Here is a 26,713-nt window from a genome sequence, read left to right as displayed (position 1 = left end):
TTTTACCTGACCCTCTTTTATGGCAGTTAGAACTTTCCAGTTCTTCACTGTCATGTGGGTGACACATGCCTTGTGCCCTGTGTAGGTCTTTCTTTTGTATGGTTAACAACAAGGGGAAAGGGCAGGGTCTGGACTAAGCGGCATGTATTCAGTTTCACTGGCTAAACAGTCCACTGACTGCATCAGGAGCTTAGCTGAGCTTCTTAAAAAGAATGGGATTTACTTTTGTTTTATTTGCTTATTTATTTATTTTTATCCCGAGGATATTTTTTCCATTGCTTTTCAGAGAGTGGGGGAGAGAGAAACACATCGATTGGTTGCCTCCCACATGCACCCCGACCAGGGCCGGGGATGGAGCCTGCGTCCGAGGTACATGCCTTTGGCTGGAATTGAACCGGGGACCCTTCAGTCCTCAGGCAAGCGCTCTAACCACTGAGCCAAACCGGCTCGGGAAAATTGGGTTTACTTTTAAATTTGTTTCAGAGAAACAAAAGAAGTCGAGTAGAAAGAAAATCGTTTATTATCTCCCAAAGTTAAGTAGAATGACATTAGGATTATTGGTTGTTTGGGGTTTTCCACTAGACGAGACAGCTGGCAATCAGATCTATGTGTAATAATAGTTCTGCTTGTGACCTTCAAGTGTTCACTTAATCATGTAGGACCTTGGTTTCTTCATGGAGAAAGCACATGTATGTACTGGGCCGGTGGGGAGGTGAGGGGCGGGCATAGATGATTGCGGGGAGGACTAACAGAAACGATCCCTAAGGACTCTCCCGCCCACACATGCTTTGACTTGAATTCTCTGATCCATCTCAGAGTGTCTTAGAGAAAGCAGACTAATGTAATGATTAAAAATGTGGGCTTAGGTCTCCGTGTATCAGTTTAGATGCTTTTGGTTCAGGCAATAGAAATCTAAACTCGGTTTAAAGAAAAAAGGGGATTTATTGACTTATATTACTAGAAAGTCTAGGATTGGAGCAGGTTTCAGATATAGTCTAATCCAGATTCTTAATATCTTCACAAACATGACTCTATTTCTCTGATTCTGTTAGCTCTGCCGTCCTCTGCAGGTAGCTTCATCCTCAAGGTAGCAAAGTGGCTGCAACAGTGAAGCTCAGGGCTTCATTTCTGCATTTTCACTCTAGTTCAAAACAAGAGCTTTTCCACCCTCCACCATCAAGACAGTGCCCTGGGCTCTCCTCTGACTGCACCAACCTATGCCACGTATCCACTCTTCATCGGAGTACTGACCAAGGGATACCAAGGACTGATTGGCTCAGGTCAATTAAGGCCCAGCTCTGAGGTTAGGGATGGGTCAGCCACAACCAGATCACAAAGCTGCTGTGTAAGAGGGCAAGACAGAATGGCTACTGAGGAGTTCGACGATGCTCTCCACAGTTACAGCCGTGTTGCCCACGATCACACTCTGGCTCTGCTAGCTGTATGTTCTTGGGTAAATTACCTGACTTTCTCACGCATCATTTTCCTCTTCTGTAAGAGAACAGTAAATATCTCAGGATTGTTGAAAGGATTCAGTTAAATAATTCATGTAAAGCACTCAGTGTAGTTCCTGGCACAGAGTAAGTGTACTGATGGTGGTGCTGGTGCTGGTGAGAATGAAGAGGGGTAGGGAGCAATGGCATTGGCCCCGTGTAGGAAGCAGCCAAGTGACAGGAATGTTTTCTAGTCAGAAGCATGCACAGCTTCCACGTTGAAGGCTCCTGTTGGAGCTGCTACTCTGTCATACTCTTTCCTATCTCTGCCCTGTTCTGCTCTTATATTATGTCCTGTCTAGAAATGCTTCCCTTTTTCTTCCTTGCCTCTATGTCTTCCTCATATTTCAAGGCCCAGCATAAGTGCCACTTCTATAGTCAATAGTTTAGGTCATTGATTTTGTAATTATACAGTTGGCCTTTGAGCAATGTGGAGGGTTAGGGGTACCAACCTCTCACGCAGTCGAAAATCCATGCTTAACTTTTGACTCCCAAAAACTCAGCTACAGTTGTGCCTCAGTATCTGCAGGGGATTGGTTCCAGGGCCGCCCTCCCTTCCCCCATGGACACCAAGATCCACAGATGCTCAAGTTTCTCATATAAAATGGCATAAAACAATGCGTACAGTTGGCCCTCTGCATCTGAGGATTCCCAAGCACAGATAGAAAATGCTGTTTTTGATCTGTGGTTGGTTGAATCTGAGGATACGAAGCTCAAGAGAAATGGAGGGCCGACTGTCCATTTATTGAAAAATATCCATGTGTAAGTGGACCCATGCAGTTTAAATCCATGTTCAAGGATCAACTGTGTAACATGAACAGGATCAGTAAGGGTTAAGAGCTCAGGTCTGGATTAGGCAGCCCTGGGTTTTACCACCTGTAAGCAGTGTGACTTGGGACAGTTATTCAGCCTCTCTCTACCTTAGTTTCCTCGTCTCTAAAACAGGGTCTTAATAATTAAGTACCTTCTTCAGAAATTTGTTGAGCAAATGAAATGATATAGTATATGTAAAGATCTTAGTTCAGTGCTGACACAGTGAATAATAGATCTAAGGAGTTATTATTCTTTGCCTCATGAGGACAAGGTCTGCTATATTTTCTGCAGCAGTTACTGCTGTGCTGGGCCCAAAGTAAACACTTATTAGTGGGTTTTGAGGAGCATGGAAGCGATCTCGGCTCTTCACAGAAGTCTTCTCCCCTCCTCCCCCCAACAACAAAAAAATCACCCCTAAACCTTGGCACAGGCAGTGTAGCAAAGCAGATGATGTGGAAGGTTGAATGAGTCACACTGGCAGGGAGGCTGGGGTGATAAGGAGGGGCGGGCGGGGTGGCAGATAACACGTGCAACAGGAAGCTAAGAGGGAACCAGCAAGTGGCTGTTCTGCGTTCTCCCCTCCAGCTATCAAGATCAGCACTGCCCAAGTCATTGTCCGATTCAACTGGTGATGAGATGGGGGTCAACCAGTCCGTGGGCTTTCCACCTGTCACAGGGCCCCACCCCGTGGGCTGCGGGGATGTGATGGAGGGCTGGAGTCCCCAGGTAAGTGTCTACACCTCCATCCCTGCACATCTGCACTGCTTCTGCCTGCACTTGTGGATAAGTGCACTGGGACTTATGGATAGCCAGTCTGGTGGTGTAATTCCAGGTGGGGGAAACTGAGTTAGAGCTGGTCTGGATTTGGCTATAGAGCTCCTGGATCCCTCTTCCCTGACCTTTCCCTTCCTCCTTCCAATTAGGAACCTCTCAATAGAGATGGTGGGTTCTTTTTCCAGCTAGAAGAAAGGGGCTCTGGCTTCAAAGGCAGCTTTCAGATCCTTTCTTCCATCTTGAGAGCAGATGCATGATCCTGGAAAGGTTTTTGATCTCACAATAATGTGAGTGTCCAAGAGGAAGAGCAGTGGACCATGTGCTATTGGCATGTGACTCCCAACCTGGATGGGAAGACAGTTTCTTTTTCCTCTCCTGCCTTCACTTGTTTTTCCCTCCTGCTTTGGTTCCACACTTTTCCTCCATCACTTCCTCGGTTCTTCTCTGCTGGCCCTTGGACTCCCCTCTCTTACCTACTCCTGTGTAAAAGGAGTGTGCTGCTGCTTCCCAGGAGCCAGTCTGGAGGTGACCCATCGATGCCACCCCATTCAGCATGAGCGCTAACCTCTCACTCCTGGGGTTCCTCCAGGCCTGAGCTCTGCCAGGTTTAAATCTTTCAGTGTCCCAAGTACTGAAAATATTTTGGTGCCCCCCAGATGTAATACAAAATACAGTTGGCTATTTGAAATAACGTAAGCCCTATGTGTATTCTAAAAATAAAATTGCTTCTTTCTGGATTTTCTGAATGCAAAATTCAAGTATATGAATTGAAGCTAAAATTTTCCCATTTTGGTGCCCCAAACACCTGCTGAGCGTGTCTTTTGGGAAACCTAGCAGTGCTGGGGCCTCTTGCTGTGAGGAGCTGCTCTCTTCTTTCTTACAGGGGAGCTTCTTTCGACTCTTCTACCCCTGCCAGGAGGCAGAGGAGACCACGGAGCAGCCCCTGTGGATTCCCCGCTACGAGTACTGCATGGGCCTGGCCGATTACCTGCAGTTTAATAAGCGCTGGGGGGGGTTGCTCTTCAACCTGGCTGTGGGTAAGAGCTGGCCTCACCCCTAGAGGTTTCCACAACTTCTTGGTTATGTTCCTAGGAGGTCCCCAGGTAGACACGTACCTTGCAGCTTGCATTGCCTCGCTCTTTTGTAGTGGGGCATCCATTAGCTAGCACAGTGTGGAGAGTTGGGAGAGAATTATATGGTAAGAACTTTTATCATAGAGTTAGGTTGTCCTGGATTTGTATCCAGACTTCATAATTTACTAGCTGTAGGGCTTGGGCAAGTTATGGAACCTGCCTGAATACCTGCCTTTGCAGGTTTCTAGTTTGGGATGTATGCAAAGCCTCTAGTGCAGTGTTTGGGACAGAATGCATTCCATCAATGGTGGCTAGCCCTCATTTATTTGGTGTGTAATTCCCACTCCGTGCGAGCTGTGTAGATCAAGGAAACATTCTTAACTGCCAGAAAGCATACTGTCTCCTGCGGTTTTCCTTCCAGCTCTCTCCTCTTCTGGGTAGGGTCACATTGAATCATCCACTCCCTCCAAAGACGCCACCTTTAAGAACAATACCCACTGCCCTGGCATCTCAGGGATTTACCCCTTGCTTGTTCAGTACTTCCCATTTGGATGTATCGTCCCATTTTCTACTGTGTTCATGCTTTTTAGGGAAAAAAGGGGGAAAGAAAAGATGATTGGTTGTCCTGGGCTGCTCAGTGGTAGATGGTGGTCCTCCAAAAAGGAGGGACGTGTGTTCCCACACATGCCTGTGCCCAGGCTGCCCTTGGGATTACAGTTTTGGGGCAGCCAGAGATTCTATAGCCCTTGTTTCTGTTAGGGTCTTATCGCCTGCCTGTCAGCTGGAATGGCCCCTTTAAGACAAAGGACTCTGGATACCCCTTAATCATCTTCTCCCATGGCCTGGGAGCCTTCAGGTAAGAGCTTTTTTCTCTTCGACCTTGTCATATTCCTTGCCTGGTGACAGCTGCTGAGTCTTACTCTCAAAGGGCAAGGAGACATTTCCACCGGCTGCCGTACCTGCCTGCTGCCTCATTCCATAGCACTGGGTCCACCTTCTCCTGAAGGCCTTTCCCAAGCTCCTCACACCCGGGAGCCTCTCAGCAGCCCTCACATCCTTCGCTTCTCAGGTTCCAGCATTTATACAAGTCAACACTTTTGGCTTTCTTCCTACATAGCAGCACAGGCGTATTAGAAGGAGCTTGAGCTTTATAGCCAGAGTCATGTATCCCACGTGTGTGATGACTGTGCGGACACAGCAGCGAGTGACAGACTCACTTCCTGCCCCCGAGGAGCTCGCAGCCTCCCCGCAGGCCCCGACCATGGCGCCTGTGCTGTGTGAGCCTGGGCAGTTGAACTCCGCGCCTAGGCTCGGCGCCTGTCGGATGGGGATGCTGCTCCCACAGGGCAGTTTGTGAGGATTCGGTGAGACTGACCTAGTAGGGGCACACACACTCAGTTTTCGTTTCCACCTGGAGGAACATGGGCTGGTGAACTGTAAGATCTCTTTTACCAGACTTCAGAGACTCTGGCCTAAGTTTTGTAAGTGTCAAGTCAGAATTCTTTCCATAAATTCTGATTTCTACACCTTGGTGTGTTATTTAGCTTAATAACTGTAGTACGTATGTTTCTACTTAAACTTGTGAATGTTTTCTGTGTTCATTCATGAACGTGTAAGTCTAGTTTATGTCCCAGAATCTTGTGCATCTCAAAGCCGTCTATTTTTGCCTCCCTAACCCCCAAACCACTGTATACTGTATAGCTGGGGGGGTCTATTTTAATACCAAATATGATCTTATTCCAGCATCTAGAACAGTGGCTGGCATATAGTAGGTGCTCAGTAAATATTTATTGAATGAATGAGGGAACTTTTCTACTTAAATGTTTTTAATAGCCCTTTGAACTTAATTCAGCTCTTTTCATGGCCTTACCTGGAGGCAGGTCCTAGACAGTTTCCAGCCTCATTTCTTGCTCCTTGCCCCACTCCAGCTCTCCAGACAAACTGACCTTCTTTCGCTGTGCTATTTTCTGCCTCAGGGTTTTCCTCTGTGCCGTGCTTTGTGGCTGTTCCCTTTGCCTGGAATATACGCTTTCTTTCTTCTTTCTTCGCCTTCCCCCTCTTTTGCCTAGCTAATTCCAGATTACCTTCAAGGTCTTAGTTTGTATGTCACTTAGTTAGGGCCATCCATCCTGACTCCTGCATTGTGTTAGTTTAAGTTTTCCAGTAGTGTGCTTTTATAAGAAAACATATACATCTCAGTACTCACCATAATTGTAACAGATTAACTGTCTATGATTATTCTTTAGTGCCAGTCTTTCCTACTAGTTCATAAACTCCATTAAGACAGAGACATGTCTGTCTTCTCTCTCCCAGGGCCTAGAGCAGTACCTGGATAGTAGTTGTTTCCCAATAAATATTTATTGAATAAATACAAGGGCTATGTTTTTTTGGGTTCTCATTCATTCAGAAAATATCTGTTGAGCACCTGCTCTGTGCCAGCCTCTTGGCATGAGAGGAAGGTGAGACATACAGAGGTAAACAGAACAAGGAACTCCAGCCACTAGAGGAGCCTGAACATGGACTCATGTAACTGTAGCCATGGCAGGAAGCGGAGAGTTGACCCGAGATGAGGGTAGAAACACGAGTAGATGGTTTTCAACTTTGCTTTCTTACTCAATAAATTTAGTGTCTGCTATGTGCCAGGCCCTATGCTGGGGTTGGGTGCTTAGTAGCGTGTAAGATAAGAGTGCCTGCCCTTGGAAGGACAGCCTAGTGGAGAAAAGAAGCTGAAACCTTCTCTCCTAAGTTCACAGGCATTTTATATAGACCGCAGGTGAGCACATGACTTTGGAGAGTGGTATTTTTGGTGTAAGCACCTGTATTGCAACTTCACACCTCAATAGACCTGGGTGAGCCAGTTATAAATACTATTCATTAACCAGAGCAAAATTCCAAGAAAAGTGGAGTAAAAGGGATGTGGTTTCCTTTCACGGTTTCTGAGGTTAATTCAGGCTCTGAATTCCTTCCCATGGATCATAGACTTATGGCTTCCCACCCCAGGGAAGGGTGTGTGCATTTAAACACCACCTAACCGTTTGCAATGCGTCATTATCTCCTTTGGTTTCCACACAGTCCTTTGGGGGAGGTAGAGGGGCTGCATATTTTATAGAGGAGCAGGCAGGCTCTGAAAGGCTTATTTGCCCAAGGTTACACAGTGTGAACTAGAAAGGAATCGAAATCTCTCTGGCTCTTATGTCCAGTTCATGTCTCCCAGGAGAAAAAGAAACTTAAGAAACTGACCTGCGCGGCCAGGTGTGGCTCAGCGGTTGAGCATCAGCCTAGGATCCAGGAGATCGAGGTTCGATTCCCAGTCAGGGGACATGCCCGGGTAGCGGGCTCCATCCCCAGTCGGGAGTGTGCAGGAGGCAGCCGATCCATGACTCATCACTGATGTTTCTATCTCTCCTTCTCCTTTCCTCTCTCTGAAATCAATAAAGATATATTTAAAATATTTATATATATATCTTTATCAATTTCAGAGAAAGGAAGGGAGAGGGAGAGATTGAAACATCAATGATGAGAGACTCATTGATCGAGCCCGCAACCCGGGCATGTGCTCTGACTGGGAATCGAACCCGGATCGCCTGGATCCTAGGTCGACGCTCAATCGCAGAGCCACGCCCGGCCGGGCAATAAAGATATATTAAAAAAAAAAAAAAAGAAAGAAACTGACCTCCCTGAATTAGTTAGGATTTGGAGAACTTGTATTTAATAGAAAACCCCCAAATAATAGTCACCTAAGCAACACTGATTTCTTTCACAGATAAAAGAAAGCTAGAAGTAGACAGAGCTGATACGGTATTTCTGCGAAGTTATAAAAGCAGACTTCCTTTGTAATCTTGCTCTGCCATCATGGTGGCTTCCATTTCTAAGGATATCTCGTGACTGGGGTGGCTGTTTTAGCTGTAGCCATTATGTGCACTTTCCAGGCAATAGGAAGGGACCACTTTCCTTTTTAAGGAGATTTCCTGAAAGTTCTCTATAACACAACTGCTTACATCCCATTGCTAGAGCTGCTCTGTCCATTATAGTAGCTTCTAGCCTACATGTGGCTATTGAACATTTGAGATTTGGCTGGTCCACACTGAGATATGCTGTAAATATGACATACACACTGGAGCCCTAGCTGGTTTGGCTCAGTGGTTAGAGCATCAGCCCTCAAACTGTAGGTTCCCAGGTTCAATTCTGGCCAAGGGCACGTACTTCTGTTGCAGGCTTGAACCCCGGCCCCGATCAGGGCACGTGCGAGAGGCAACCAATTGATGTGTCTCTCTCACATCGATGTTTCTCTCTCTCTCCTCACCTTCCTCCCTCCCTTCCTCTCTCCCTCCCTTCCACACTCTCTGAAAAGCAATGGAAAAAGTATCCTCAGGTAAGGATTAAAAAAAAAAAGAAAGAAGAAATACACACTGGATTTCAAAGACTCATATTGGAAAAAAAGTGATGAAATACTACATTATTTTTAAAAATTTTGATTGTTTTTGAAGTGATCATGTTTGGCTACATTGGGTTAAATATATTATTAAAATTAATTCCACCTGTTTCTTTTCACTTTTAAAAATATATCTACTAGAAAATTTTATGTTACTGAAGGTAGTAGTGTGCTTCTGTTGCTGGGCTAGAGCTTAATCACACAGGCAAACCTGGCTGCAGAGGAGGCTGGGAAATGTCTTGTTTTGATGTGATGACAGTGTCTTTAGCTGAAAATCAGATTCTTTTATTTAGGAGGGAGGGGAAAAGGCGTTTGGAGTGGGCAGTTAGCAGTGTCTGCCATATTCCTCTTTTTTCCCCCCAATATGTTTTTATTGATTTCAGAGAGAGGAAGGGAGAGGGAGAGAGAGATAGAAACATCAATGATGAGAGAGACTCAGTGATCGGCTGCCTGCTGCGCGCCCCCTGCTGCGGATCGAACCCACAACCTGGGCATGTGCCCTGATCGGGAATTCAGCCCTGATCTCCCGATCTCCTGGTTCATTGGTTGATGCTCAACCTCTGAGCCACACCAGCCAGGCCATATTCCTTTTTTTTCTGTAAAGTTGGAGGAGAGACAAAAACTTCACGTGCTAAATCACAGGTGCATATTTGCATATTAAAGAAATAGCCGGAGTCCCTGTCCTCAAGGTGCTCACCCACTAATTTGGGAGACATACAATATAACAGTAAAAATGCAATTGTTGAAGTAGCCAAACTGTGTTGTGGGGTTGGGGGTGGTGTGTGTGTATGTGGAGATGAGAGTCAGCGTACAGGGTTGGAAAACACCGTAGGTTGATTTGCCCGTACTTCCTAGAGGAGGACACGTGGAGCCTTGGTGAGAGCAGGGATGTTCTGGCTGGAGAAAGCACCTTGAGAAGGGCAGCTACAAACTTACTTCATTCAGTCTTTTGAGATGGTCACTAGCAGAGAATGGTTAGAATGGGGGCTAAGGGTGGGCCATTTTTCTGATCACTTTTCTCCGTTCCTTCCTGAATTTCCAGGACACTATATTCAGCCTTCTGCATGGAGCTGGCCTCCCGTGGCTTTGTGGTGGCTGTGGTAGAGCACAGGTGAGGATGACAGTCACAGTGATCTATCGTGGATTGGGTGTCTGCAGTGGGCTAGGATATAGGCTAGTCCCTAATCCTCACAACCACCAGGCAAGTATCATATCCTTTTTTATTTTAATTAATTAATTTTTTAAAATGTGTCTTCATTGATTTCAGAGAGAGGAAGGGGGAGAGAGAGAGACAGACAGACAGACAGAAACATCAGTGATGAGAGAGTCGTCATCAACCAGCTGCCTCCCGCATGCCTCCAACCGGGGATTGAGCCCGCAACCCGGGCATGTGCCCCGACTGGGAATCGAACCACTATCTCCTGGATCCTAGGTCGACGCTCAACTGCTGAGCTACGCCCGGCTGGGCTCATATCCATTTTAAATGTGAGGAAGCCAAGGTTCAAGGATGTTAAGTAACTTGCTGAAAGTGACACAGCTGAGTTTGGGTTCACGCCTGGTCAGTTTCCAAAATCCATGTTTTTTTCTACTCTCCTATGCATGTCCCCAGATTTTTGTCCCTATTGGACAAAGGATGATCCAGAATGTCTTGACTGAAAAGGAAGATTTGGTAAAGGGGAGAAATAAGCTCAAGAGTATCTTCTAGTTTCTCTCTGGTGGCATGTGTATTTCAGAGATGGGTCAGCTGCGACCACCTGTTTCTGCAAGCAGGCCCCAGAAGAGAACCAGCCCTCTCATGAGTCGCTGGAGGAGGAATGGATTCCCTACCGCCCAGTTAAGGAAGGGGAGAAGGAATTTCATGTTCGGAATTGCCAGGTAGGCTTGTGCCAGTTGGGGAAAAAGAATTAATAAGCCGGTTCTCCCCATACTGCATTCACTAAGAAGACTTATCTTCTCTCTTGAAGTCTGTGTCTTGGTGAGTCTGAGCTTGCCACATCAGTAGGGAGAAGTAGGGTATTAATCAAGACTCCATATAATTGCAAGTGACAGAAACCCAATTTAAGCTTGCTGGACAAAAATAATCGATCAGCTTATGTAAGCAGACCTGTAGGAAGGGCAAGACCACTGGAACCAGACGCAAATGTCAGCAGGACTTGTTTCTCTTTTTCTTTTTTTTTTTAAGACTTGTATTTCACTCTCATCCCTGTGTCCTCTGCCAGTTGGTCTCATTTGCAAACTGGCCTACTTTATGAAGTTAGAACCACAGTTCTTGACAGCTCTGAGCTTGCATATGTTTGACCTCACCATCTGAGAGAATGGGACTGTTTTGAGGTTGCTCCCCCAGTCCCCCCACCCCTGCCCCAAGCTGCAGTGAAAAATCCTGGAGAGAGACTCCTGGGCTGGGGAGAAGTACCAAAGTGGGAAGTTCCCATCAGAAATACATTGTTAGATTTTTTTTTTTGCAGGGTGAGGGGGCAATCTTCCAAGGCAGGGTTAACAGAAGTGGAGCTCGTAAGTGCTAAGCAGAGGAAAACAGTAGATGTGGGCAATAAATGAGCAAGAAGAATCCAGTACTGGGCCAATAATAAGAGCACCCTTGTTTCCTTTTGTTTTCAAAACACTTTCATATACGTTGTCTTATTTGGTTCTCCTGACAACCCCCTGGGTAGGTAGGTAGAGTGTGAACAGCAGGTCCGACTCCATTGTACCGCTAGGTGACGCTTACATGAGCTGCTGAGGAGCTGAGTGAGCCCTTCTCGGCATGTGGGGCCCACAGTGCTTGCTGAGATGTGGGCAAGCAGACTACCCTGCATTCCTCCTGGGCTCTGTAGGGGAGTGAGTTTCTCGCCGGATGGTTTGTGCGGTGTTCCAGCTCCCACTGGGCCTGTCTCTTGCAGGTGCATCAGCGGGTAAACGAGTGCATACGGGTGTTGAGGATCCTGCAAGAGGCCACTGCAGGGAAGACTGTCCTCAACATCTTGCCTGATGGGTTGGACCTGAAGACCTTGAAGGTATGAGAGTAACTAGTATGACCTGAGCTCATGTGTTCATCAGGACTTTCTTGGTTATACAGAACAGGAACCTACCTAACTTACTAGCTTAAACCAAAAGAGACTGTATTGGCTCAAGGAAGTAGGAAGACCAAAGGCAGGCTCTCTTTGAGCCAGTGTAGTTAGATCCAGTGTCTTAAATGTTGCCATCAAGCTCTGGCACTCCTCTTCCTTCTGTCTCAGTTCCATCCCGTGTATGAAGGCTTCATTCTCACCAGAATCTCTCCATTAGGCAAGAAAGATAGTTGCTGGTTGCCCAACCCTGCATGTCAGCTCAAGTCCAGATTTAAAAGGAAAAGAGACTGTTAGCTTCCACTAATCTGGGGAAGGCTATGGCCCTGCTTGGGTCGCATGCCCCTCTGGGCCAATCACTGTGCCAGAGAGATAGGGTGATCTGATTCGCCTGCCTAGGTTACACACCCACTTCTCACAGCCCCACAGGACCACAGTGATGAGGGAGAGATGGTCCCTTCCCCAGAGGAAGGGCTGTCCGGCAGCAAAACCACCTATGTTCCAGGCAGACTAATTCCTTTCTTTGAGGGAACCACAAAAATCCCCAAGAGGATAGAAGCTGCCCTGGCAGCTTGGTGCCTATTAGGTACATTTTCCTCCCCAACCCAGTCTTTTCCCCCCTGATTTCAAAAGTAGTTCAGGGTCTTTAGAGAACTAAGAAATCACACAAAAGCATAAAGAAAAAATAAACAAATACTTTTTTTTGACATGGTAATGTTTGTCCTTTTAAAATTCCAGTTCTTTTAAAATGAACACACATAGACACACATATATGAAAAACTAGTGTTATTTACTACAAGCTGTTCTGTGGCGTTTTTCTACACTTAGCAAATATATATAAAATAAGAATTACTGCTTTATGAGTACTTACTATGTGAGAGCAGCTCACACAAATATATGCAGTAAGCACTGTTATCTCTTCACATAGAAAGAAACCAGAAATCAAAGAGTTTCTCTTCCAACGTTATACAGCTAAGTAAGTGGTAGAGTTAAAATTTAAATTGGGCCCGGCCGGGCGTGGCTGAGCGGTTGAGCATCAACCTACGATCCAGGCGATCGGGGTTCGATTACCAGTCAGGGCACATGCCCGGGTTGCGGGCTGCAGCCAATCAATGATTCTCATCATTAATGTTTCTATCTCTCTCCATCTCCTTTCCTTTCTCTGAAATCAATAAAGATATATTTATTTTTCATTTTTATTTATTTTTAAAAAATATATCTTTATTGATTTCAGAGAGAGGAAAGGAGAGGGAGAGGGAGAGATAGAAACACCAATGATGAGAGAGTCATTGATCGAGCCCGCAACCCGGGCATGTGCCCTGACTGGGAATCGAACCCCGATCGCCTGGATCCCAGGTCGACGCTCAACCGCTGAGCCACGCCTGGCCGGGCAATAAAGATATATTTTTAAAAAAAAATTTAAATTGGGACTTTTGGACCCTCAAAGACTGTGCTGTGTGCCCCAAAGCCTCTTTAGAAAATATCTTTTAAAGGCTCTGGTAGTCTTCCAGCGAGAGGCACCTGCCTAGATGGCCAGTAGGTAAGGCAGAACCTGGGGTCTGGTGTGCTTTGTCAACCCCCACCAGGTAAGCGGGGCTCCAGGTGCTGAAGCCTGGGCCTGCATGCCTGTGAGCCTGAGACAGGCACTGGGCAATGGCAGGCCACGGTATAGTTGGATTAGTTAAGAGGTAGCCTTTAGGAGAAATACAGAATAAAAAAGGCTACGTAAATTTTCGCCTATTGGATTGAGTAAGGTCTGAGACTTGTTTATTCATTCTGTTGGCAAAGCTGTGGGGAAGTAGATACTCCCTGCATTGCCTGTGAGAGTACAGCTTGCCCCATGCGGGGCAGTTGGGCAATAGCTATTATAACGGTACAAATGCACATCTTTGTTGACCTAGCAATTCCAGTTCTGGAAATTTATTCTGCAGATACCTGCACACATGCAACATGATATATGTACAATGTTATTCATTCCAGTGTTGTTTGTAATGGCAGAAGAGTGATAGTATCCTAAATGTTCACTAATAAGGGAACTGGTTTAATAGGTTATGGAACAATGGGTATATTCATTTGGGTAATGCTCATTGCTGTAACACATAAACCCCAAATGTCAGTGGCTTAACACAATAGAAATTTATTTCTCTCCCACATAAAGTCCAAAAATGGGTGCCCAGGGATGGCTTAACACAATAGAAATTTATTTCTCTCCCTCATAAAGTCCAAAAATGGGTGCCCAGGGATCTAGGTTCCTTTTGTCTTATAGCTCTACCCTCTTCCACTTATGAAACCCAGCTTCACTGTGTACATTAAGCCAGGGAAAGGACTTGGAAGTTTGTACGAAAGAGTTTGTATGGACCAGGCCTGGAAGTAGAGATTTCACTTTCACTCACATTCTGTTGGCTAGAACTGAGTCACAAGGCCACATATAACTGCTGGGAAACAGAGTCTAGCGACGCGTCCAGGAAGATTTGGTGATCACTAGCTCTCTGTACCATGGTGAAATCAAATGTAGCTGTACAAAAAAGATAAGGAAGCTCTTTATGTACTAACATTATTATGCAAAAAGGTAAGATACAATATCCTTTGTGTAAAAGGGAGGAAGTATATATTCATGCTTACCCATATATGTATCAGTAAGTTCTGCGAAGATACCTGAGAAACTTACCTGTTTGGGTGCAGGGAATGGCAACTATGTGGAAAGGGAATGTGGGAGGAGACTTCTCTATATATTCCTGATTTTAGAGTTATATTAAGCAATACGAATACCTGAGCAGTCACCAGCCAAGTTGCTGATCTGGAGGTGCTGAGCAAAGGAGAATTTAAATACAAAGCCTTGGAATTGGGGAGACCAAGGGGTCAGGGCTGAGACTGGGCAGCAGAGCCTACAGAGATTTCCCAAGCCCCTTAGCTGACAGCTGCAGTGGTTCTTTATATAACTATGCCCTGAAGGCTTCTAGAAACAGCTAGAAACAGATTCGAGCAGGGCCTGCTTGAGCAAGCAACTCACTCTGTTGGATAAAAGTCAGGGCAGATCCGGAGGAAGCAGAACCTGAGTTGTTTCTCTGCAAGCAGGCCTTGCTTCATTTCAAAGTGGACGGGGAGCCGGAGCTCCCCACTCTGTCCTTGACTTGGTGCATGTGTCATCCCACTGGACCAGTTTTAAGACAGATCTAGAGGATGCAGAGAGTTCTTATTCTTAATGTGCCCTTAGACTGATAGGTCAGATTGAAATCCCATAACTTTTATCTATTCACTTACTCATAGATATTTGAATGTCTACTGTAGTCCAAGTATTGTAGGTGGTAAGATGCCAAAAATAAAGATGAAAAACATGGTTTTTAGAATTCCTGCCTGTAGAAGGCTGTTCAATCCAGGGATTGCTGCTCTCCAGCAGGGGCAGGTTCTTTAATGTGGGGGCAGGGGTGGGGAGGCTCACCTGCTGAATTGTGCTTCTGCATCATTGTCTCGCTGTTTCTCCCTCGTGCCCCTGAAGGATTCCTAAAAGAACTCTCAGTTTCTGACTTGGCTAAGCTCTCTGCTTTCCTCAGGGCAGCATCGACATGAGCTGCGTGGCTGTAATGGGACATTCATTTGGAGGGGCCACAGCTATTCTGGCTTTGGCAAAGGAGACCCAATTTCGGTGAGTTTCCCGGTGATGCTGCTTAAGGTCCACACACCATTCATCCATTCACCAAATATTTGTTATACAAGTATTATGTGCTAGGCACTATTTTGGGGGTGGGGATTCTGTGGTGAACAAGAAAATAAAGTCTCTGATTTCATGGAATTTGTGGAAGGAAACATACTAGTAAACAAGCTAACAGGTAACCGAATCCCCAGCAAAAAGTGCAATGAAGAAAATAAAATAGGCTGACATGCTAGAGTATCTGGAGGCTTTTTTGAGAAAGTGAGATAAGCCAAGACTAAACCAGCCATATAAAGGTCTAAGGGAAGATCATTCTGGGCAGAGGGGACAGGGAATGCAAAGGCCCTGAGGTGGAAGGAAGCTTGCTGTGTCAGTGTGGGAGGAGCATAGTGACTGAAGGGGAAGAGATTAAGGACACGATCAGAGAGATAAACGGGTTAGATGGATCACAGGGCCTTTGGCCAGAGTGAGGAAGTTGGATTTTATTCTAAATTTCATGGGAAACCAATGAAGAATTTTAAGCAGAGAAAAAAATCTTGTTTACATTTAATAAAGATCCTGCTGGCTACGGCGTGAAGAGTGGATTGTAGCAGGACAAGACTGAAAGCCAGGAGGCTAGTTAGAGGGAGGCTATTTCAGAGTCTAGGTGAGATGATGGGTTTGCATTAGGATGGAGGTAGTGGGATGGAGAGAAGTGAATGGAGTCTGAATGTGTTTTAGAATTTTCAGAACTGTGTGATGTATGAGAGGAAGGAAGGAGAGGAATCAAGGTTTTTCATTTGTGGATCTACCATCTGAATGAAGTTCATCCTTAACCTAGATGGAGAAGCCTGGAGAAGCATTGGGGGTGGAGGTGAGGGTGTCCTATCCTAGGGCCTTAGTTTTGCCCTTGGTTACTGCTTGATTACTACTTGACAGACTGGCTAGATCTTTGAGTTGTGGCACCAAGGAGGCTTTCCCTGGCCTCCCCTGCCGTGTACTCTCTGGGCTCACCTTTTGCAATCAGGGTGCTAAGCTGTATTTTGTTACCTTTTCTGTTCTGCCTCCCTTCCTCAACTGGGAAGCTCCTTGAGAGCAAGAACTGTGCCATTTATCCCTGTATCTAGGGCACAGGGCTTCGCACATCATCAGTACTCAATGAATGTTGAATGAATGATTAAATGAATGAAGTGTCGTTCCATGTAACTGAAGTCAGCTGCCTGAGAATATATCCAGAGGAAGGAAGGTCTGGTCCTTGCTCTCAGTGAGTTTAAAATCTAGAAGGATCTCTGGTGCCAGGTGAAAGTAGTCTCTATCCAAGATCCTAACAGAAGGGTGTGGACTCTGGTACCTCCTTGGCTTTCTGAACCTTCACCCCACTGAAGGAGGATCTCTACCCCTTTCCCCGCTGCCCTTACTGTTTCTGCGCGGCAGTTCCAAATGTCTGGCCCTGTTTCAGGTGTGCTGTGGCTCTGGATGCCTGGATGTTTCCTCTGGAACGTGACTTTTACCCAAGGGCCCGAGGCCCAGTATTCTTCATCAATACTGAGAAATTCCAGACAGTGGAGAGCATCAACTTGATGAGGAAGATGTGTGCCCAGCATGAGCAGTCCAGGATCATAACTGTCCTGTGAGTAACCCCAAGGTCACGACCCTAGTGTCCTCTCCATTTTCTAGCCAGCTATGGCTCCTTCAATTACTTTGAGATTATCCAGACGCTCTGCCTATTAATGGGACACCTGGATACTTCCTGAATTTCAAAATCTTATTTTTTTTAGAATTTCATATCTGTTCTTCACTTAGTTCCACCTACCATGATTTCTTCACTAGCCTATATGACTCTGTGACAGGGTTTCTCTGCTCCTTTCTGGGAAAAGTGTACCGTGGGATTGTGTGTTGTGGAGGAAGAAGTGCAGGTCTGGGTGGGCTCCAGAGATCTCTTGCCTCATTTAGGGATTTTATTGGGTCTTTTGAAGAATGTGGATATGGTAGGTGACATTCAGAAGGTAGATTTTTAGAGACCTTTATGACTGTCTAAATTCAGACAGCTTCTGGGAGCCATCTATATTCCAGCTAAGAGAAACCACATTTGCTTCACTTCCATCACCAGCACTATCAAGTAGTTTTCTTTCAGAAGCCATTCTTTCACAGAAACTTTTTGAGTAATTTTAAGAAACATACCACGCATTGGAAGTGGCCTGGGGCTCCAGGTGCAGGCTGAAGGCTCTCTGACAGGTCTCTGACTTGCTCCTGTCCTGCGCTTGAGCCTAACAACACACATGCTTCAAGGGCTCCAGGCCCCGTTTCACAAAACAGGTAACTGCACGCCACAGACCTTTGGAATCACTCAGGTAGTTGAGATGCCAAACCCACAGGCCTGGGAGGCTAGGAATCCGCCCAGTATCAGCAGCTTCTTCCCTTGCTTATCTTGGCCCCTGGCTCTCCTCCACGGGGCCAGCCCCTCCCTTTCATCTTGATTTCTTGGCAACAGAAGACTGGCTGGAAGTTTCCCCAGGCCAGATTCAGGATCCTTGTGACCCCTGGAGGAAATGGAGGTAAGAGCAGTAGGAATGGGAACACTGCGATTTAACACTGGTAGTGTATTCATTCTTACTGAGTGCTGGATACTCAACTATCCATTATATTATTCTTTATGCCTTTTCATGTGCCTTAAAAAATACATTTTTTTAAAGTCGGGGCTTTTTTTGCGCGATAGAAAAGTTTAGCATTTAGATTTTCCTTCCCTCATTGACCTGACTAGTAATTTTAGTCATAAGTAATTTAGCCCAAAATGAGCCTAGTGAGAAGTTCACCTTTGTATTAAATGTATTTGATATCAGAGGACTTAAATTCTAATCCCAAAACCCTCTTTTACAAGCACTCACCCTCCCTTAAATTCCTTCTTCCTGTTTACTTTCTAGTCAGTTCTGAAGACGAGCTGATAGGTTTTGTGACTGTTCAGAAGTCACCAGGTAAAAGCCGTGGTGCTATGGTTTATAACAACAGGGATGGCAGGTGCTGCAGGCATTGCCCCTTGCCCCTCTCCCCACTCCAGCTAACTCAGCCTTTTCCCTGCGCTGTCAGGCATTGTGGTCCAGGAGCTGAGGCAGCTCTGAAGCCAAGCACACCTGTGTTCAAATCCTAACTCTGTCCCTTACTAGCTGTGTGACCTTGGGCAGATCATTCTCTCCTGATTCTGTCAAAGATGCTTCCCTTATAAGGGCACAGACTTCCATTATTGTGAAAATGAAACAATGCACATAAAGTACCTAGCACATAGTAGGTGCTTCACAAATATTTGTGTGCCCTCGCCTCAGACCCCTACCACTTTCTTGTTTTTCTTTTCCTCTAGTGGTTCTGTTCACCGGAGTCAGACTGACTTTGCCTTTGTGTCTGGGAATTGGCTTGGTAAGCTCTTCTCCACTCAGACCCGTGGGAGCTTGGACCCCTACGAAGGCCAGGAGATTGTGGTGCGGGCCATGTTGGCCTTCCTGCAGAAGCACCTTGGTAAGCACAGAACTGGGGCTTGTGGGGCGGTCGTGGGGTCTCTTAGATTTCCATGCACAGTGGTCTATACTGATGATTAGGGTTCAACAGGCAGGGAAGGGGCAGGGGTCTTCTAGATAGGAGGCGCCAGGGCTTGTGTGGGCCTGGTCAGTTTTGAGAAACTGTGTTTAGTGTATCTCAGGATGGTGAATTGTTGGAAGCTGAAGGTAGAGAAATGAGCAGAAACCAGATCTAGAAGCCCATGTATTTGCTGAAATAAGTTTGGATTTTCACCCATAAGCTGAGAGAGTCCTTGGGTTCTAAGCAGGGGGATATCATGATTAGACTTGTATTTGCAGTCTGGCAGCATCTGGAGGATGGGTGAGACAGGGCAGGGTGAGAGGCAGAGAGCCCAGATAGTAGGGTCTTGAAGTATCTAAGCGATGAGAGATAAGACAGAGTCTGAAAAAAGGCACAGGCTCTCTGCTTGGGTTGATTAGCTTTGCAAAGAGAGAAAAGCTTTTTGGTGGCCACAGTACCTTGTCAATGGGGAACTAAAATAGGTGGTCGGTGGTTGATCTGAACCTCTTACCACTGCTGAAAAATACCCGAGAGCACATATTCGACTGACACCAGGGTATTGTCTTCCACTGAGAAGATTGGTGCTTCTTTTGTGATAACTACACACAGCTCCTGCCTCCACCTATTCATTCTCCTTTCTCTTCAAACCTCCAACACCTCCTCCCCTTTCTTGTCCCTCTGCGGATTCACTTTGCCCCCCATCCACCCAATACCCCATCGACCCACCTGCGTGCATACACTCCGCCTTCTGTCTGGTGACTAACGTTTCCTGCTCAGTTCCCTAACTAAGGCAGCCCCTCCACCTGCACACTAGACTTCATCCCTTTTGGCCTGCTCGAGGTGGTTGTGCCAGCAATTCTTTTCTCTTTACCTCAGATTATCAATTTTCCCCTCTCTACTCGTTCATTTCAGGCTGAAATTTCTCTTTTTTTTTTTTTAATGTATCTTTATTGATTTCAGAGAGAGGAAAGGAGAGGGAAAGAGAGAGATAGAAACATCAATGATGAGAGAGTCGTCATTGATCGGCTGCCTCCTGCACACACCTGACCAGGAATTGAGCCCGCAACCTGGGCATGCGCCCCGACCGGGAATCGAACCCCGATCACCTAGATCCCAGGTCGACGCTCAACCGCCAAGCCATGGCTGGCTGGGCTGAAATTTCTCTTAAAAAATCTTTCTCTTGCCTAGCTGGGCATGGTTCAGTGGCTAAGCATCGACCTAGGATCCAGGAGATTGTGGTTCGATTCCCAGTCAGGGCACATGCCCGGGTTGTGGGCTCGATCCCCAGTCGGGGGCCTGCAGGAGGCAGCCCAACAATGACGAGACGACTCTCTCATCATTGATGTTTCTATCTCTCTCTCTCCCTCTCACTTCCTCTTCCTGAAATCAATAAAGATATCTTTAAAAAACAACTCTCTCTTGACCCCATCAGTTACCACGCTGTTTCCGTTTCTCCTAACAGCAAAACAACTCCAAAGAATGTCTGTCTGTACGTTTTCTGATTCTTCTCTTCCCATTATTGCTTTCTTTTTAAAAATGAGTTTTTATTGATTTTTGGGGGGGAGAGAAAGAAAGGGGGAAACATCGATTGGCTGCCTCCTGCGCACCCCCTACCAAGGCATGTGCCCTGACTAGGAATTGAACCGGCACCCTCGGTGCATGCGATGACACTCAACCAACAGAGCCACATGAGCCACACTGATCGGGGTTCATATCTGTTAAACCCATTCCAGTCAGGCTTTTGCATCCCAACTCTTCATGAAAACTGCTTTTGTCGGGGTTGCTAGTGACTTTCACGGTGCTAAAGCCAGTGGCCAGTTCTCATTCCTCATCCCAGTGGAACCCTCAGCAGCTTCTGACAGAGCCGATGATGCCATCCTGCCAGGACACCACACTGATTTCCGCCTGTCTCTGTGTCAGCTCCTCCTCTGTCTGCTTCGCAGCTTTCAGGGCTCAGTGCTTGGACCTCTTCTCTATCTGTATGTCCTAATGTCATCTAGTCTCATGGCTTTAGAGCCATCTCTAGGCTGGCAAGTCCCAGTTTATATCTCCAGTTTGATCTCTCCCATGAACATCAGACTTATATAACCCACTACTCAACATCTAATAAACATGACAAACAAAAGTTTCCATTGCGGTCTTTCCCTTCTCAACTAATAGTCACTCCATCCTTCTAGTTACTCAAGCCAAAGTCCTCATTCAAGTCTCTTCTCTTTCACCTCCCATCCAGTCTCTCAGAAAGTCCTATCGGCTCTACCTTCAAAATATGTGTGGAATCTGATCACTTGCTGACACCCCACAACTACCATCCTGTGCAAGTCATCTCTCACCTAAATTAAAATTACTGTATTAGCTTCCTAACTGGTCTCCTGCCACCTGTGCTGCTCCACACAGTCTTAATAGTACAGCCAGAGGGATCCTGTTAGAAAGTAAGTCAGATCTTGTCACTCCTCTGCTCAGAATCCTCCAGTGACTCCCCCTTTCTCCGAGAGTCAAAGCCAGCGTCCATTATCCTGCTAGGACAGATGACTGGTCCTCCAGTCAGCCTCTCCTGACCGCTCCTGCTCCTCTCCCCTGGCCTGCTTCACTCTCGCCGCACAAGCCTCCAACACTCCAGGCACAGTCTGGCTTCAAGCCTTTGTAGTGTTCTTGCCACCACCTCGAACATTCTTCCTGTATAATCCCATGGCTCACTCCCACCTCCTTCAAGTCTTTGCTCAGGTCTCACCTTCCCAGTGAGGCCCACCCTGACCAGCCTTTTTAAAACATTGTACCTTCCCTACCTCCCCTCACCCCCATCCCTTGGCCACCACCGCTGCTTCTCTTATCTGGCTCTTTTTCCCCCGCATAGCACTTACCTCCTTTTCATATCCTATGTAATTTATTATGTTTATTGTTATTTCTGCCTACTAGATTGTGAGCTCTATGGGGATGAGGATTCCTATTTGTTTGTGGATGGATTTTTTGGAGCCAAGAATGGACTGTGACACATCATGGGTGTGCCCAGTATTTTTTGAATTAATGAATAAGTAGCACTCACTTGTTGAGGACCTATTCCACCCCAGGTTCTTTGCAGGGCACCGCGATCCAAAGATGAAGGAGAATGGTCCCTGCCTTCTGTCCCAGGTTTTGTTTGTTTTGAACAAGGTCATCATTTGCCAGCTCAGCTGTGCCCTACTCCCTCAGCCTGAGCCGTGAGCCCTTTTTGACTCTTCTTACCATGTACCATCTTCCCATGACCCCAGGACCTTCTCTTGAATCATACCCAGAGTTAACACTGTTTCATGATGTTGCCGCCCTACTCCTGCACTTCACTGAGGTGCCTGGGGTTGCATTCGCTGGCTGGCTTGTGAAGGACCTTTTCTTGCTCAGCACCATCCCTGAGCCTGGAAGTAGGCTTTCCATTTTCTCACCCTTCTGACCAAGGTGTGAATTCTGTCTCTTGTCATTTACCAGCTGTAATGACACTGGACAAATCAGATAGCTTCATCGAGCCCCAGTGTCCTCAACTATAAAGTAAGGCTAATAACCATACTCAACTCATAGGGATATTGTGAAAATTAAATCAAACAGTGCATGTTCAGCACAGTTCCTACAATGAATTATTCGTCAATAAATGTTACTTTTTGTTACTATTATCATTATTGAGTTATTGTGGAGTAAGCAAGTCTTTTATGAAGCATCTTTATAAAGGGACTGAATGAATAATAGTTACCATTACTGCTGTCACCATCACAACCAGTCCTTTTAGTGTCCCAGGTACTCTTCTCTCTAGGATGCCCCACTAAGTCTATGGTAGGTACTCTTTGATCTAACCTTACAGTGATTTACCTAACCGTCCTGTTTTGTTTTGTTTTCAGACCTGAAAGAGAACTATGACCAATGGAACAACCTCATTGAAGGCATTGGACCATCGCTCACCCCAGGGGCCCCACACCATCTATCTAGCCTTTAGACACAACTGGCCATTTGTAAAAGGTCACAAATGGGAGAGAAGCTGAGCTGAATTCTAATTTGGGGTCTGCCCATAACCTCCTGTCAGGAAGTGGTCGACATGGCCCTTCACAGATCAAAAGGATATGATCACACTGCTGAATGGGTAACTGGGTAATTTGATCTTGGACTTGTTGATCTTAAATTCATGGTAGGACTTGGATCACTTACTGATCAGCACATTGACTTTCTGGGCCCTGAGCCCTGATGGTGTAGGGAAGGAGCAGTGGGGTGGGGCTGGGGAACACCCAAGCCCTAAGCCTACTCCCCCACCTTGGGCCAGTGTGGCTCCTGCAGTGGAAGAAATGAAGCCGAAGGGTGGAGTGAAAATTCCTGCCTTCAGGACCTTTAGCCCAACCTGGCTCTCTCTCTTCATACCTCTCAGCCTTCCTCCTCTCCGGGGCTACTTGGTGAGTTCTCAGCAAATTAGGTAACTTTCTAGGATATGGACCACTGTCAGATTTTCTGTTTCTTTTAAGCCTTCTTTATGCATGAAACAGTACTGGGCACTCAGGACTAAGTTATCCTTGTGAGCCCATGAGGAGGTCAGACAGCATTGTCCTCAGAGCATAGGGACAGAAGCTAAGCCCAGAAGCTCTGGATATTTTGGAGTTTTGCTAAACATGTATCTTGACACAAGTAGGTTGAGTTGGAGACGGTAGAATAACAGTGTTAAGTAGCATTTGAACAGGCCCTTGCCACAAAAGGGAGCTGGTTTGGTCAGCTCGGGTTCAGGAGACTACTCCAGGACACGTTAGGAACACTTCAGCCCTGCCTCTTACCTCAGGTATTTTGAGCCTCCAGCTTGCTCAGAATCAGGGTGCTGTAAGTTGTCTGTTTTTTGACTCTGAAGCCCTAGCCCCAAATTTAAGTCAGGATATACGTTGAATTTGTATTCTGTTCCACTTAAAATATGAATTATATTAATACTCATGTTTGCCTAATGATATGTTGGAATATTCTTTACTTAATCTGCATGAGAGCAAGATGGAGAGCCATCTGGAAGTCACTTTCCCTTCTGTCTTTCTCTGTTCGCTTACCACTTTTGCCCACAAGGAAAAAAACTTTAAAAGGGAAGGAGGTCTTCCAGGGTAATCTAGTTCCAAGCTCTGTGGGAAGACCAACCTGAAGCACCCCTCTCTGCTATTCTAGACTTCTTACCTCAGTTCAAGAGGGGACCCCAGAGGAGGCCAGAACAAAAGGCAAAAGCATCTCTACTCAGTAGGTCCAAGGTCAGTGCCACCATCACAGGCTGGGACCGGGTCTCCCACCTCTCAGCAGTTGTTCTAAGAGGTGAAACATCAGATGCATGGAGGCTGTGAACCTTGGGAGGATCTATGAATTCCAATGAGACGTAGCGTAAAGAGAATCTCATTAAAGCCCTGGGCTCTAGAGTTCTATAGGCTGATTTTGAGTCCTGGTTTCACCATGACTGGCTGGTTAAATTTGAGCAAATTATGTTCTCTTTCCAGTCTTGGTTCCTGCATTTCTAAGATGGGGATCTGCATTATGATAGGAGAATTAAGTGAGAGGATGTATGTGCGTATGGATTATTTAAAAGTATGCCTCCTACTTTCCAAATAGACAAGATTTTTCCATTTATCCTATAGCTGTTGTTTTCTAGCTTAATTGCTTTTGGTCAGAGAAAATAACCCATATGATTTTAATTCTGAAACTTGCTTGTTAGCCCAGTAGGAGGTCAATTTTGTAAATGTTCCTTATATGCTTAAAAAGACTGTATTCTGAAGTTGTTGGCTTACTGAACAACATGGTGGATTCCCTTCCATGGGAGTGCAGACAGATGTATAATAGGACCTTCCGACCCCTGCTGGGGACCGAGAGCCCCTCAGCACTCACAGAAGCAGTAGATGCCACCCCGTGTGCCTGAACTGGTTCTGCAGATGCCAAGGTTCTGGCAGCTTTAGCACATGAGACCCACCTTCTCTCTACCTTAGACCCATACATGATACAGGTATATTTTGTAACGACTGGGGCCTCCCTAGAGAAAGAAGTTGTTTGGAAACTGGATCTATCTCTCCTCTATTCATTTTATATTCTAGCAATGACATATTTATCCAGCAACATTAGAACAGGTGAATTTTCCCTATAATCAAAAAATTATCCTTTAAGCCGCAAAACATAACATTGACTGTTTTGAATGGCAATTTACCAAAAAAATAATGCACACACTGCTTAATGTGAACTGACTTCATTTAACTTTTGAGGATGTTTCAGTCAGGATAAACTAGGTCATATGGTAGTAGCAAGCAACCCCCAAACGCAGCAAAAGTTTATTTCTTGCCCATGCTACTTCTCCTCTGTGGGTCAGCTGGAGGCTCTGCTCTGTGTCATTTTTATCCTCACTTGGGGACTCAGGCTGGCGGAGTTGCCACGGTCTGGTATTGGAAGAGAGATGGTGAAGCTTTCTTCCCAGAAGTGACACTCATTATTTCCATCCACGTGTCATTGGCCCAGGCAAGTCATCTGGCCATACCTAACATCCCATAGCATCCCAAGAGAGCCAAAATTTCTGTGACCAGGCCTAATGACAGAGCACTGCCACCCTCTGGCCTATGAAGATATGGCGAGCTCTTTGCATCTACACTACATGACTCCCAGCAGCTGTCCTCTTAGTCTGATTGCATTTCATAGTCTGGGTTGTCTCCCTGTGATCAGGCAGCAGCCATTAATCTTCATTGACTTTGATGTGCCAGCCCCTAACAGCTCTCCCTGTTCACTTTAGATTTATTACTTCTGATCAGCTATATTATTTCAACTGTCTGAAGTAAGGCTAGGTAGTTACTGAGAGAGGGCTTTAGAGACCCTCCTGCAACTAAAAAGCACTGCCTTTAGTGCATAGAATTCTTTGACTGCTCAGAAAGGCTTTTGGTCCTTTGCCTTGGCTTTTGGTTAGCTTCCAGGGACTCAAGGATACCAGATAAATGGCCTTTAGATAAGCAAGATAACCCTGCATGTTAATTGTCATGTGCTGATAAACCTCATTCTAGTGCATCTTTTCCAGGAGCAAATCTGTCTTGGGTTTCTTTTGCATCTTGTTTCCATCCCATTATAGCACTGTACTCACGGGCGCCTCCTAGTGGTATATTGTGAAGTTTCTGAGTGGGGGGAATGGTGCTGTCAGTCAGGAAGGGAGGAGTCAGTACTGGATGGAATGAGATTCCTCATCCCTCCCACTTCCTGGAAACATCAGGCTCAGGCTGGATGGGTTTTCACTATGCCCCCAACACAGACCCCAACCCCTTTTCTGGTGTGTGTCCTGACACAGCTGCCCCCTTGCCCTTCCTCAATTGATGGACTCTAATTTCATGTGTTGGCCATGTGGGGACCTTCATCTGCCCCCTTTTTCTTCTGGGACACCACTTACCCCTGGGCCTGCAAAGTGACAGAGGGACAGGAGAGGCCATAGTCTGTACTTGGGATCCAGTCCTTATTAGGAAGCTTACTTTTTGTCCCATCACAGCCAGATGCAAAGGCCAAGTTTCCCTGCCCATAGCTGTGTGGCAAATGATGACGATGACGATGATGACGACAGTAATGATAATCGCGGTAAAAACCAGCACTGATGTCGCCCCGATTGCGTGTCAGGGACTGTGCTCAGTGCTTTACATGCCTTATCTCATTCAATTTTTTACAGTAACCCCATGGGGTCAGGTGATATTAGCCTCATTTTGTGTAGGAGGAAACAGAGCCTTAGAGAAGTGATTTGATCAAGCTCTCACAGCAAGAATTTGGCAAAGCTGGGATTTAGGCATCAAAGTCCAAGCTCTTAGTCACTGGGCCATACTGCCTAATACACATACTTGGTTTTGCACCTCCCCCTGTCTGTCAGGGTATGAGGAATATAATTTCATGATAGA

At 46.1% G+C, this 26,713-nt stretch overlaps 1 protein-coding gene across 1 annotated transcript; it reads left to right on the top strand.

Annotated features, from left to right (window-relative positions):
• Positions 1 to 1,360: 1,360 nt before the first annotated feature.
• Positions 1,361 to 26,043, top strand: PAFAH2 (platelet activating factor acetylhydrolase 2). Its single transcript, XM_016216431.2, has 11 exons — positions 1,361 to 1,453; positions 2,892 to 3,032; positions 3,964 to 4,117; positions 4,913 to 5,009; positions 9,628 to 9,696; positions 10,319 to 10,460; positions 11,483 to 11,596; positions 15,199 to 15,290; positions 16,735 to 16,905; positions 18,628 to 18,782; positions 22,703 to 26,043. Exons 1-11 carry the CDS (start codon positions 1,364 to 1,366, stop codon positions 22,795 to 22,797), a joined length of 1,320 nt encoding a protein of 439 aa, XP_016071917.2. The 5' UTR covers positions 1,361 to 1,363; the 3' UTR covers positions 22,798 to 26,043.
• Positions 26,044 to 26,713: the final 670 nt, after the last annotated feature.

Source organism: Miniopterus natalensis, chromosome 9, assembly GCF_054644295.1.
Source record: "Miniopterus natalensis isolate mMinNat1 chromosome 9, mMinNat1.hap1, whole genome shotgun sequence".
Classification (NCBI taxonomy): domain Eukaryota; kingdom Metazoa; phylum Chordata; class Mammalia; order Chiroptera; family Miniopteridae; genus Miniopterus; species Miniopterus natalensis.
Note: the sequence above shows the minus strand (reverse complement) of the source record. Positions and strands in the feature narration are given on the sequence as shown.

Bases quoted from the DNA above. Each gene is read 5' to 3' on its own strand.
- PAFAH2 (XM_016216431.2), top strand. From the start codon at position 1,364: ATGGCTACTGAGGAGTTCGACGATGCTCTCCACAGTTACAGCCGTGTT. The intron at 11,597-15,198 runs GTATGAGAGTAA...TGCTTTCCTCAG, and splicing joins TGGACCTGAAGACCTTGAAG to GGCAGCATCGACATGAGCTG. The intron at 16,906-18,627 runs GTGAGTAACCCC...CTTTTCCTCTAG, and splicing joins TCCAGGATCATAACTGTCCT to TGGTTCTGTTCACCGGAGTC.